This window comes from Neodiprion virginianus, chromosome 3 (genome assembly GCF_021901495.1).
Source record: "Neodiprion virginianus isolate iyNeoVirg1 chromosome 3, iyNeoVirg1.1, whole genome shotgun sequence".
Lineage (NCBI taxonomy): Eukaryota > Metazoa > Arthropoda > Insecta > Hymenoptera > Diprionidae > Neodiprion > Neodiprion virginianus.
In genome coordinates this window covers 36,124,460-36,138,959 of record NC_060879.1, presented here as the reverse complement: position 1 = coordinate 36,138,959, position 14,500 = coordinate 36,124,460, and the positions used below count along the sequence as shown (strand labels likewise).

Genomic DNA, 14,500 nt, shown 5'->3' with positions numbered 1-14,500 from the left:
GAAAAGAGCTGGAATCAATTCTTTGGCGCACTATATCGACGTAATTTTGCGAGAGAAATGGATTGGGCGCAATTCCAATACGCTGCGATCAACGCATCAAAAGTTACAGCCAATAAACGAGATCCCGTGTTTTCGACATTTTTCAGCAGGTGCTTTTTTGCTCGCCGTTTCTCTCCTGTTGGTCCTACGCTCTTTTCGCTGCGTTTTCTGAGTTCCTCAGGGTCCAATTAGTCGGATAAGGGTCATTCAAATCGAATCTGAGACCAAAAGTTTTTTGCTCAAAAAAAAAGTAAGGCTAACCCCTTTGTGTTTTTGGCGAAAATTTTCGCGATTTTGAAAAGTGCTGGAATCAAATCTTTGGCGCACTAAATCGACGTAATTTTGCGAGAGAAATGGATTGGGCGCAATTACAATACGCTGCGATCAACGCATCAAAAGTTACAGCCAATAAACGAGATCCTGTGTTTTCGACATTTTTCAGCAGGTGCTTTTTTGCTCGCCGTTTCTCTCCTGTTGGCCCTACGCTCTTTTCGCTGCGTTTTCTGAGTTCCTGAGGGTCCAATTAGTCGAATAAGGGTCATTCAAATCGAATCTGAGACCAAAAGTTTTTTGCCCAAAAAAAAAGTAAGGCTAACCCCTTTGTGTTTTTGGCGAAAATTTTCGCGATTTTGAAACGAGCTGGAACCAATTCTTTGGCGAACTAAATCGACAAAATTTTGCGAGAGAAATGGATTGGGCGCAATTCCAATACGCTGCGATCAACGCATCAAAAGTTACAGCCAATAAACGAGATCCTGTGTTTTCGACATTTTTCAGCAGGTGCTTTTTTGCTCGCCGTTTCTCTCCTGTTGGCCCTACGCTCTTTTCGCTGCGTTTTCTGAGTTCCTGAGGGTCCAATTAGTCGAATAAGGGTCATTCAAATCGAATCTGAGACCAAAAGTTTTTTGCCCAAAAAAAAAGTAAGGCTAACCCCTTTGTGTTTTTGGCGAAAATTTTCGCGATTTTGAAACGAGCTGGAACCAATTCTTTGGCGAACTAAATCGACAAAATTTTGCGAGAGAAATGGATTGGGCGCAATTCCAATACGCTGCGATCAACGCATCAAAAGTTACAGCCAATAAACGAGATCCTGTGTTTTCGACATTTTTCAGCAGGTGTTTTTTTGCTCGCCGTTTCTCTCCTGTTGGTCCTACGCTCTTTTCGCTGCGTTTTCTGAGTTCCTGAGGGTCCAATTGGGCAGGTGAGGGTCATTCAAATCGAATCTGAGACCAAAAGTTTTTTGCTCAAAAAAAAAGTAAGGCTAATCCTTCTGTGTTTTTGGCGAAAATTTTCGCGATTTTGAAAAGAGCTGGAATCATTTCTTTGGCGCACTATATCGACGTAATTTTGCGAGAGAAATGGATTGGGCGCAATTCCAATACGCTGCGATCAACGCATCAAAAGTTACAGCCAATAAACGAGATCCTGTGTTTTCGACATTTTTCAGCAGGTGCTTTTTTGCTCGCCGTTTCTCTTCTGTTGGTCCTACGCTCTTTTCGCTGCGTTTTCTGAGTTCCTGAGGGTCCAATTGGGCAGGTAAGGGTCATTCAAATCGAATCTGAGACCAAAAGTTTTTTGCTCAAAAAAAAAGTAAGGCTAACCCCTCTGTGTCTTTGCCGAAAATTTTCGCGATTTTGAAAAGAGCTGGAATCAATTCTTTGGCGCACTATATCGACGTAATTTTGCGAGAGAAATGGATTGGGCGCAATTCCAATACGCTGCGATCAACGCATCAAAAGTTACAGCCAATAAACGAGATCCCGTGTTTTCGACATTTTTCAGCAGGTGCTTTTTTGCTCGCCGTTTCTCTCCTGTTGGTCCTACGCTCTTTTCGCTGCGTTTTCTGAGTTCCTCAGGGTCCAATTTGTCGGATAAGGGTCATTCAAATCGAATCTGAGACCAAAAGTTTTTTGCTCAAAAAAAAAGTAAGGCTAACCCCTTTGTGTTTTTGGCGAAAATTTTCGCGATTTTGAAAAGTGCTGGAATCAATTCTTTGGCGCACTAAATCGACGTAATTTTGCGGGAGAAATGGATTGGGCGCAATTCCAATACGCTGCGATCAACGCATCAAAAGTTACAGCCAATAAACGAGATCCCGTGTTTTCGACATTTTTCAGCAGGTGCTTTTTTGCTCGCCGTTTCTCTCCTGTTGGTCCTACGCTCTTTTCGCTGCGTTTTCTGAGTTCCTGAGGGTCCAATTGGGCAGGTAAGGGTCATTCAAATCGAATCTGAGACCAAAAGTTTTTTGCTCAAAAAAAAAGTAAGGCTAATCCTTCTGTGTTTTTGGCGAAAATTTTCGCGATTTTGAAAAGAGCTGGAATCAAATCTTTGGCGCACTATATCGACGTAATTTTGCGAGAGAAATGGATTGGGCGCAATTCCAATACGCTGCGATCAACGCATCAAAAGTTACAGCCAATAAACGAGATCCTGTGTTTTCGACATTTTTCAGCAGGTGCTTTTTTGCTCGCCGTTTCTCTTCTGTTGGTCCTACGCTCTTTTCGCTGCGTTATCCGAGTTCCTGAGGGTCCAATTGGGCAGGTAAGGGTCATTCAAATCGAATCTGAGACCAAAAGTTTTTTGCTCAAAAAAAAAGTAAGGCTAACCCCTCTGTGTCTTTGGCGAAAATTTTCGCGATTTTGAAAAGAGCTGGAATCAATTCTTTGGCGCACTATATCGACGTAATTTTGCGAGAGAAATGGATTGAGCGCAATTCCAATACGCTGCGATCAACGCATCAAAAGTTACAGCCAATAAACGAGATCCCGTGTTTTCGACATTTTTCAGCAGGTGCTTTTTTGCTCGCCGTTTCTCTCCTGTTGGTCCTACGCTCTTTTCGCTGCGTTTTCTGAGTTCCTGAGGGTCCAATTGGGCAGGTGAGGGTCATCCAAGTCGAATCGGAGACCAAAAACTTTTGGCTCCAAGATGAAGAAAAAGTAAGGCAAATGCTTCGCATTTCGTCTGAAAATATTAACGTTTTTGAACAGCGCTAAAATCCATACTTTTGTCAACCGCGTCGCCGCAACTTTGCAAGCGAGATTGATTGCGCACTGTCCGAATATCCAGCGCGCAACGGATCAAGAGTTGTAGCCAAATGCAGAATGATTCTGCGGAAGAAGTTTCCGAGCTCTGAAAATCGCAAGAAAGCAAGGCACTCTTGATTCTTTTAGTTCATTAATGATTGACTTTGGGAAATGCTGAAACTGATTCATTCTTACCCTATATTGCCGCAATGTTGCAAAAAGAATTCATTGCGCATAATCTTGACACGCTGCGAGCAATGAATCAAAACATACGACTGAAAGACATCAAATTTCCTTTAGGTTTTCAATATATTTTTCATCATTCGTTGAGATTGTTTTTCGTGAAATCTACTGTCCCCGCCCACCTTTATTTCTTTATCTGAGTATAATTCTTGTCCATGTTCATACTACGAATCGATACAAACGTCACACTTATTTATTCCTTTTAAAATCCGAATTGTATAAATAATAATCGCTAAATTTCAGAGAGCATTTGAGGATTTTCACAACAATTCATGTACTCACCGATCTCATCACCATCTCAAATGTTATATTGCGTTATGTTAAGAACTTTAATTTTGATTTTTTGTATAGAAATGCTCCCTCAAAGCTTTGTAGAATAGCTTACATAGAGCGTCTGCAGAGTTTTTCAGAAGTTTTGGTTGGTAACTTATTAGAAGCTTTCGAGGAGCTACAGCAGAGCTCGTTATTTGGGACATAGGCTCCACGGTGGGGCACCTCAGGGAGCTTCCCATGCGGTTTTTGCTGAGCTCACGAGGACTCGAGGGAAATCTTTTTCTGCCGTCTGGGAGAGTAACGGAAGAATCTCGATATGCTAGCCATTTTTATACAGCTGTAAGATTTAAATCTTATTTTCGTGCAATGTAAGAATTAGTACTAGGAACGCCTTCTTCGTGGCATGTGTTTTAACGTTTCACCATTTTAACGTGTAAACTGTAAAACAGGTCAAGGCGGAAAAAATCCGCCTAATATGGAATGCAAAAATCTAAAGGGCCTAGACTTCTTTCTGATAATTTTGGAACCCAAAACATTTCGTCGTACAATCAGAAGCGATTCAGTTGGACCTATCTGGACTACTTGAATCCCACGAAATTCAAAAATGGCATGTAATATAGAACATAGTGTGATCAACAGCTGAGAAAATACACAAAAACTTTTCGACTTTCGACTGTAACTCTTGATCCGCTTATCGCAGCGACATTAGACTATGCGCGGAAGATTTCTGTTGCAAAATAACGATCACACGGAGTATCAGTTGAGAAAATACGAAGTACGTTCGTTTTTTCAATATCTACATATATCAGCTAGACGGTTTCAAAATTTGTACGTCACCAACCGTTATATTACAAAATTCCCCATTCTACCAGCTGATCTTTCACCTGAGTCATATTTGTCACGTTTATAATCCCAATAACAATCCTAGTAACGCCCAATTCAAATTATTGCTTCCGCTAAGCTACTGGATATTTATAACGAAGTTTGCGTACGGACACGCCTCATTTCGTGGCAACCTTGAACTTCCTCTGCTCTTCGGGAGTTTGTACTAAGATAAAGAGAATCACACTTTGCACTAAAAGAATTATTTCATAATTTTTTAAATATGCGTCATGTATTATGTTAGATACCGTATTTGTACAATCTTTGAAAATACAGTTGAATGTCGTAAGTTAAAAAGAAATGTTATATACAACAATAAACGGGGTCAAGAGGTTGTTGCATACATAGGAATAATAATTATACGCAAACATTTTTAAATAATAAACTTTATTTGATAAAGTTCGCTTTGGAACGTTTCGATTAGTACGATAGGAAAATTAGAAAAATATCAAACTCTCGAAATCAACATATACAAACGGGAATTCATAATTATGTATCGAATGTGTACGATTGCTGTATCACAATTTCGGTGACGATAGTTTTGAATTACATTCTTTCGTTAATGACTAAGACGTCGTGACGATAAACTTATATGATGATGCCTTGAGATGTATCTTGTAGTATTTTTCAAATACTATGTAAACGCGTATCGATGATTAGTTTTTGTGAAAACGAAGAAATGGGCAAACTCTCGGCACTTTTTGGAAATTATATCCACCGGATGATTCATCTTATTCTTGAACTTTGTACACTCTTGTACAGACGATGTCGCCCAGCTTCATGACCTGAAACAATAAAAAGTTCCTATAAGCAAAAAGTCTCACGCAATTGTAAATAATAAAGACTCGCCCAGAATTTTACAATGAAACTAATAAATCGAGTCTTGAGTACGGCAGATTAATTGCAACGAACCTTGCCGGACGGTTCGCGTTATACCGTTTAAAAATAGCATCACTGACGATTGAGTCAGCGGTTACGTTAACAAGCAATAGTTTATTTCGTACTTAGTTTATGCCCGTAAAGTGACTCTGTCACGCAAGAGTAACATCACAGTGCGCAGCATGTCAAAGTCCGTACAAGACTTGATCCGGACTAACAATGCAACGAATTTACTCTCCGCTGCGTTATTGTGCAAGCTTATTGCGGCTACCGTAGAAAAAAAAATGTCCCTTGATGTGGAAACAATTACTGATACAGATAACACTTAGGCGAATGCAATAACAGCGTTATAGGTATGACACTTACAGCCTTCATCTCCGTCGGCGTGAATTCTCGCTCGATTATGGTCTCCTTGTCTCCCTTCTGAACTTGAATGAATTTATTTCCTTCGCGGGTCATAACAGTCTTCACTTGACGACCGTCCAATGTCTCCTCGTCGAATTCTTCACCCAGCTTGAATTTGATCTCAGAGTTCTTGAAGGTGCTGGTCGTCTTCAAGACGAACTCGCCGTTGTTTTCGGTCAACTCGACCGTCGGGCTGATGCTGTTTCCCATCTTCCGGGTCACAAGACCGACTCCTGTTAAATCAGAATACAAAACGTGTATTGGTATTAGCGCAGTACCGCTTCTTTCCTTTTTTCCTTATCATACGAAAGCGATCGTGATTCCTGTTCTAATATGATTTCGTATACTACAAAATTAATTGTTTTTTTTTTTTACAATATGTCTGGAAACTGAACGAGTTGTAATGAAATGTGGAAATTCTGAAACGAAATGCACTGCAATTATATGATCCGCACGATGAATTTCATGCAAGCTGTTCATTTTGATAATACGTCAAAACTTGTGATAAAATTGCTCCTGAAAAGAGGTTCAGACGAAATAAAAAAATGTTTGTTTAGGCGAATGCGGCTGCCAGTTGGTAATTTGCCCGCATAAAAAAAGACGAGACGTATCAAATATCGTCGAGACCAACATTCGTTGATAAAAACCGCAGGCGGCCGACGCAGTCGAACGAGTTGAACAGACGTGAAACACGTACACAGTGATAATGAAGCATTTACAACTTGTCACAAACTTTGCGTGGCATAAATTGACCCGGTCCAGGAACAATATTGACAGAATGATTCTTGGTTGTAGTTTTTTTTTTTTTTGGTATCTCCTATAATCCGCAACCGGAGTTCAAGAGGTCTGTTTGCTCGATCGCATCCAAGTTTAGAATGGGTATTAACGCAGATAAACAAGTATTTCAATCACTTTGAGCTCATTCAGTCCAAGCTTCGATGCCTGACAAACACAATTCATAGCTATACACTCGTAAGCTCTGAATGTAAATGCCAATGAGAATCTAGGGCGTGATTATTGCGAATATAACCGATGATTGTATGTAGATGACATAACAACGCTTCGAATCATATCGTATGCGAAACAACGTCCGTCTATATTTATCATATTTAACCGATTGTAATTCAGGACGACCCCGGCAATCTATACTAATATAGTGATCGAAGAAGAAAAACTGGTCCAACCATTATTTATATCTGGTTGTCGGTTCTTTACTCCATTCTCTTTACTTTGACAACAACCATTAACTCCGTTTAATGGAACGTAAATCCAGCCCCCTACACGCTTCACGTTCTCCCGGTAGAACAATTTGCAATAATTATAAAAATAAAATTAAATTTTTGTACCTCTGAATCATCCGGATACCGAAGGCTTCACATAATTTCTGCATTACACGTAGATAACTCATGCGATACGCGTACGAACTAACGAGTGATTGAACATTTTTCACAAGTCTATGCTTCCAAGAGAATGACTGATAAGTTTTGCAAAACAATTGCAAAGCATAGGTAGAGGTCAGAGATCACACGAGAGCTCATAATACGATTTTCTAGTCTCTACCAACTACAACAAATAGTTGGATGCTAAATTGTGCAAATCAGAGCACCAAATAGCCGAATAATTTATTACAGATTCGACACCGGATGAATCGTAATAATTTAGTTCTGAATTTACATATCCTTAACCGACGAAGTTCGAAAAAAATGAGACTTACCGATAGCCTTCATGTACTCGTCAAAATTTTCGGACTTGTCGAGCTTGTATTTCTTTCCTATGAATGCGTCTGCCATTTCGGATTTGTAAGATTCGACTTGATCTGAGGTAGGACTCTGAAAATTTTCACAGCTGCAAAGCTTGAGTAAGACTGACTTCTGACGAGCCGGTCAACCGAGCTTTATAGGACTCCTCTATTCGACAAAATATTTTTCTCCTGACACCGATAGAGATGCTCTCACCATTCATTGGTCCGCAAGGATTCGGTCGAGCCAATCAGAGACTGATCGATAGAGGCTAGAGGAGGAGGAATAATGGTATCGATGAAGTTTGACCCTCTGCTGTACACGCGCCTCGGCTTGTGTACCTATACATATTCAATAACACTTTACGCCTGTAAGGTGTACGTATGTACATTATCCGTGATCAAGCTGGTATACAACTGAAACCTCTTCAGTGCAAGGTACAACAATTATTTTATTGAATTTCGAGTAACTGCGAATAGTTCAACGAACAGTATCAAATCTAACTTTCAACGAATGCAGACACTCAGCGTCAAACGACAAAGTAGATTAGCGAGCACGTTATGTTTCCAACAATTCACAAAACCGTCAAACTTGTAACGTTTACATTTTTTGAAAATGACGTGCAGTATTATCGACGAATCGAATTGGAATTCCTCATTCATTTGAAACCCCTGGTATTTCAGTCAGTCTGCAATTACAGGCGTGTGTTTAAATTAAACGCACAGAAACGATATTGTGCAAAATACGTTAGTTGCATGCTTTAATTATATCCATTACGATTACAAGCTGACGGGTTAACTCTCTCGAGTTCTTCGAACGAACTAATGCACGCGTTTATAATAAACGAACCGATGCTTTTGTCAGAGCTCATACATACTGGGGCATTTACACATCCACAGTATAAACTTGGAACGTTGCGACTGCGGCAACGCGAGGCGATAAATTGTAAAACAGAATCGTTTTCCCTGCGACTATAGAAGAAAACAATTATAACGGAAATTGATTACAGGTTCCGATCGTTCGTAGAATCGCAGTGGGAAATTATTCGTGAATAGGCTTAATTTTTAATTGAAAAGACTAAACGTCGCATCCGATACCAAAGATTATATTTTATGCCGAGCTTGTCACATAAATGAGGTACAACGCGTCAGACGGGTTAGTCAAAATTGTACAAAAACGTATTTACAAAAGCTATTCGTTTTTCTTACCGAACAAGTTCTACAGGACAATGAGTTAACAAACTTGTTTAACTATGGAGTATAGTTTGCTCACAGACGACGTGGGCGGTAAGTAGGTTGGAATTTTTGTTTATTTAAAGGGTTGAAGGGTCGGATGGCCTCAGACATTCATCGTGAAGCCATGCGCATAAACCGGTTACACTTGCCTCAGGCTAACAGGGTGAAATGAGTCTTTAAAAAAAAATATACAAATCATTCTGACAGATATTTCGGTATAATATAGAAGAAAGAAAAAAGAAATGTATAATACAGAGATTATACACATCCGACAAAAATTGTAAGTATTCGCGTGCTGATAAATTTGTGATGAAAATTTTTGTAAGCATCTACGTGTCACCATGACGGTAAGATATATTGCGCTGGATACAAAAATCATAATAAGTATATAGTAATTTTAGAATTCATGGGGGTCATAAATAAGGTCGATAAGATATCAGAGCAAATTCATTTTCACTAAAGTATCTCAGTCAAGATCGAACCTGTTTGAGCGATCGGCTTACTGACCTGCGAGGAAGTGGTTTTGTAAAAAATTAATAACAGTACGATGGATCGGTTCGTTAGCTAAAATGTAAAACAGTGTGACGAACATACATTATCAGTAAAAACGAACTCCATCATATCAATGCCTGAATCCGAAGCATTAATCTTTATCCGAATCCGCTGTAACATTTTCTTCTCGGATTATAAATATAGAAAGATAAATTCTGCTATCAAAGTTCTTAATTTGTATCTTTTGGACTCATTATCTCTCAAAAGTTGTCGCCATTTGAGATAAGACCGTGCAGTGCAATGCACAAACAGAATTTGGTATCCAAACTTTGATCGGATTGACAATGATTTATGTCATCTTGCCTAATGGGTTCTAATTAGAATACAATTCTAGTATCTATAAGATATAATTTATGAAAAGTAATATAAGTATACGGATCTGACGGATTTCGGACCTTTGCAAATAAGAGTTGACAATAATTGATGAGGATTACTGTAAACGAATCCCACTGCAGTATTTCATCTTACCGCACCAACGAAATGAACTACAGACCCTAAATAAAGTCTTCCGGCAAAGTCCGATCTTGGATATTTTATCTAAACGGAACTCGGTGATTAGTTGAAAAAGAGAAAAAAAAAGAAAATAGATATAAAAAAAGTAAGTAAAGCCGACTGATTAGAGAAATCCGATAAACACCATTGCGCAAGAATGATAATTATATCATCGCGATGGGGAACGAAGCTCATTGTGCTTAACAAGCTTTGGTTCTCTTATCCGAAATGAAAAATTGATTACTATAACCTACCCCAGGGAAATAAAAGCGACAAACTTCTCTAATTCTAAGCTCTAATAACGACACACTACTCTACTTCAAATTCTTCATATTTCGCCGATTGCTCATTCACATGAATGACAAGTTCCGCACGAAAGGCACTAACTAGCTACAAACGTTCTACAACCACAGCTAATAATCAGCAATTCAGAGATTACGCTAATTCGACTACGGTCTGCATTGTAAAAATAAAGCTATACAAAGCAATTAAAAGTATAAGTATAAGTAAATGAATGTGCTTGTTTCTATGGTCAGCAGATGTAAAACTTTACACGAAATTCCTTTCCATTGATGCAAATAATAACTTATACCATCAAAATTACAGGTCTGACTACTTTTATTAATTTATACATAACTTTTTTTCATTCGAATACCGTTTGACTCGCAGCTGTCTACGTAATGCATAAAAGTTGATGACGGTATGACCAAGAGAGTGGCTAAATATAGAAAGAAATCGTGTGTAGTCGCACACATTGTTCAACTCATTTTTGACATATTTATATTTAAAGCCATGTACCAGCAACAAGATAGAACCCCATTGATTTGCGTCGGGACCTTGCGATCCGATACGTGACAGATTTATGGTAATAGGTACAACAGGCTGCGGAGGTGAGAACAGCTAAAGAAGCGATACCCTGGTCTTAGGTCGTTCTGAGGTTCTCAAGTTACGAGCACCCAGCTCCTTCGGTTACATTGTTCCAGATACCGGTTTGCGGTTTTTCTCATTTCTTTACCATTTTTAACGATTTCCTGAAATACTCGTCCTTGGCATTTCTCAACGTTTTTACCGAGAATTATGCTTATCGCGTTATCGTTTCAAGAGCTTTTACCGACCAGAAATTGACAAGATCCGAAATTCGATAAAGATAACACAAGAATCCCTACAGACGCGTTGTTCTTTTTCTCGGATCTGTTGCACCACGCACCAGCTAACTTCATTCAGCTATTAGCTGAAAAAAATCACCGAGTCAAAGTCTAAGGCGTTAACGAATTCACATCGACCTATGAACGGCTCGTGATAACTATTCTAAACTGCGAAAGATTTACAATCAAATGCACATTATAGTTATAACGGTGGATATACGCGAGTAAAAAAGGATTGTATAAAATAAACAAACAAATTTTGTATAACAATTATTCAAACGCGTCAAACAATTCTTTACCACTTTTTTTGTTGAGAATATCGAATTTTTTTACCACACAAGCTACTCAACAATTGATCCTCTTCGTTCATTGCCGTTCACGTATGTAACGAAGCGGAATGGGACACCGTGCAAGCGATGCTTGCATTAATAAGGCCCAGGATATCTGAGTAGGTAGGTAAAAGCCACAGCTCTACATACTGCCGTGTAACATGAAAGAGATGGTATTCTCCGGTATCATGATGCTTGATACCATACCACAGGGGGGATATGCTGCGAGCATCGCGACGAGACGACGGGCCCGCATTTAGTCCCACTGGATGTGCACTCGCCACACGATTGCCGCTTATTAGTCTACATTGGAATATAAATTCAGGGACTAAATTGGGCCTCAATTGGTCTGTCTGTCGGGCGGTCGGGCGATCGACGAACGTCGAAGAGTCGGATGCACGTCTTCACGGTCGGTGCTAAGTCAATGCATCCATCCCGATTAATCTAAACGAATGAAAATTGATTATTTCATTGGATATTCGGGGCGCGGTCTTGGGCTTGCGATACTTTCTCGTACATTCCATTATCGCATTCCCCGCGGTGTTAGCTTCACGCGGATTGTACATTTATTGGAAGAAAAGAATTGGAACTTTGAAATTGGAACCTGGTTGGAAATATTGTCGATTTATTAATTAATTCAACTGCCGTTAATGGCAGCCTTTTCATGAGAGGTGAAAATTTACGGCAAAATTTGTTTGTATCTTCTGAATTGACTCGCGGTGACAACGTTCAGAGTTTTTATCATACGCGTTATCTCGCATGTCTGTCTCGAATTGAAACATACACCAGCAGAAGAGGTGTACCAATAATTGATATAAATCGTCACGGAAGCGTAAAAATTCGATATAGCAGCCATTCAGGTGAACGCCAGTAAGTCTCGTTGACATTGTGGTGTACGAAAAGAAAAATTAACATGTGAACAAGCGTTGGAGTTCGCATGGTCGAAAAATGTCGAAACTGTAGGAAGTCACGCGAACATTGAACTTATATTTTGTAGCAACCGTACGTACAACGCGACGCAATGTTCTTATTGCACCCAAATTAGGTTTTCTGATAACTGGTCCGAAGTTTACAGAATGCAAAATAATATAAAACTGAAAATCTGGAGACTTCGAAAAAGCCGAGACGATCTGATTATTTGGTCGACGATGAGACAAGCCGTTAACTGACCGGCAAGCCTGATTGTCTTCATTACGTATTCCGTGAGTCAAGGTTGAGAAGTTGGGAATCGACTACAGTAGCGTCATCTAGAACGGAGGCGTAGAACCGTAACACCGAATCTTGAGATATCTGATACGACGACAGATTTTCGATGACAATGTGGGCGATAGTGGGAAACGGGTTCCTCGACATTCCGAAAGAAAAATCAGTATACGCAGCTTCATATCGGCGTCTCTAATGATCAGAACAAGGTTCCGTTAGAAGATGGACCGTTTGACCCCTGGCGCAAGTATTCCGACGATGCGTTGGAAACACGTTCGTCCATAAATCATAATGATTTTAAACTGCAGCCACTGTGGTCACAAACACCTGTTACGCTGTTATCCCATTTCGTTTTGTCTCGGGTATTCACAGAAGGTCTTCCTCGCGATTTATCTTCACCTCTATCTATCGCTCTTCCGCAGTAGACCATTAGGGCGCGGAGAAGTTATTCTCGTCGTAAAGAAAGAATGTCCGAGTCACGTTGTGGCGGTGGGCAGAGAAGCAGAGATTGAGAAAATAAAAATAAAAAATGGTAAGACGTTGGGAATGCTTCGTGTTTCATACTTTACAGCGTAACGGAAACATGTCATTTTTTCATGCTTCAAACGCGCATTATCGCAAGTACTGTGCACGCATGTACCAGGCATACATTGTCACGATCGAATGATCAATGTTCCCTCGACCAATTACCGTGCGGGAATCGCCGCATTTTTCATCGCGATAACGAGTTTCGATTATTATCTAGATCCGCGAGTGTGAATCACGATCTCAGAACACGTGACTTCTCACGATGGATTAATTATCGTCCAAGTACCCCGATTTTGATACCGGTGGTTTATGAGATAACATAAAAGCCGTCAGTCGTTATTATATGACCAATTGAACCGGAGTCCACAGGTGATTGATATTTTGAAGGAGCGTTTTATCTATATGTATAGACACGTAGGTACTTCGCTCGATACGATTGTATGGCAGCTACGATACCCGGCCAATTTTCTTTGCAAGGAGAGAAATGAATCTACCCGGTACATGCAGTGTGAAACACGCCTTAACCGTAGTATACAATATTATCTCGAATTTAAAGAGGTTTCTCAAGCATAAAAAAGGGTGTAATGGAAATTTTTTTTTTTTTTCTTTTGTTGCATTCCCATTGGGCTGCCCAACTGCCGGAGTATACCGGGGGAAAAAAACTGATCCCGCAAATATTTGACAAATAAACGTTGATGCTACAACCAGGATATTTGGTTATTAGTCGCAGTTTCATGATGTTTCGAAGGACCAATTCCGCTACTCCGCATCGAATATTAAACTATACGTATGTATAAATATAAGAAGGAGATACGATCGCGATAAATTTAATCATATACATACCCAAACCCTTCATAAATTCCTCAAAGTTTTCGCTGCTGCTGAGCTTGTACTTCTTGCCGTAAAAATCAGCCATTGTATCGTTTGTACGTATTAACGAAGCTTCTTGAACCTTGTCAGAGAATATAAACACGAGCTGTACTGGTTTCTCGCCGGCGAGCAACTGATCGAGGAAAATGTCCCGCAACCTTTCGAGAGAGAGAATATAGAGCCGGCTTTATCCCCGCCAACTTCCGCGCACAATGGGCATCGCGCAACACGAGAGGCGCTTTCCCATTGGTTAAAAAATATCCCGCGTTCAAGAGCAGCCAATTAAGTGATAGTTCGGTTTTTAAATTGGTTCAAATCCGTTTGCCTCTGCGACTGTACGTAACCGAAGCAAATTTTCGAGTCAATTAGAAAACAATATGACGATGCAACGGCACAGAGCTTTCGTCGCCTCTCCCAGACTGAAACTCTGAAATCGTCAGACGTATTCTTTGTGGTCACGGCTGATCTTCCTGATTAGTTCTTAGAATAGTAAGAATAGTCTGCTATCGGACAAAGACCGATAATTGGTATAATACAATCCGTCCGAGTACGTCCGCCAAAGACCGTAATGAATCATAGTTCGACTATTAGGTATGCGGGCACTCAGAAACGACGTTTCTTTTTACTGACGAAAGTAGCACTTTGTATAATTCTTTACATCCT

At 39.9% G+C, this 14,500-nt stretch overlaps 1 protein-coding gene across 2 annotated transcripts; it reads right to left on the bottom strand.

The window, feature by feature from the left end:
- Nucleotides 1-4,830: 4,830 nt before the first annotated feature.
- Nucleotides 4,831-13,975, bottom strand: LOC124300311 (fatty acid-binding protein, muscle). Of its 2 annotated transcripts, none has more exons than XM_046754261.1 (3): nt 13,811-13,975; nt 5,706-5,977; nt 4,831-5,245 (listed from the first exon to the last, which is right to left on the bottom strand). In XM_046754261.1, exons 1-3 carry the CDS (start codon nt 13,881-13,883, stop codon nt 5,192-5,194), a joined length of 399 nt encoding a protein of 132 aa, XP_046610217.1. In that variant the 5' UTR covers nt 13,884-13,975; the 3' UTR covers nt 4,831-5,191. The 2 variants fall into 2 exon arrangements, with proteins under 2 accessions (XP_046610217.1, XP_046610216.1); XM_046754260.1 differs by lacking the exon at nt 13,811-13,975 and adding an exon at nt 7,459-7,622.
- Between the last annotated feature and the right edge of the window lie 525 nt (nt 13,976-14,500).

Coding starts and splice junctions, on each gene's coding strand:
- LOC124300311 (XM_046754260.1), bottom strand. CDS start 7,534: ATGGCAGACGCATTCATAGGAAAGAAATACAAGCTCGACAAGTCCGAA. Junction 5,978..7,458: donor CGAGTACATGAAGGCTATCG/GTAAGTCTCATT, acceptor CTGATTTAACAG/GAGTCGGTCTTGTGACCCGG. Junction 5,246..5,705: donor CGCCGACGGAGATGAAGGCT/GTAAGTGTCATA, acceptor TTATTGTTTCAG/GTCATGAAGCTGGGCGACAT.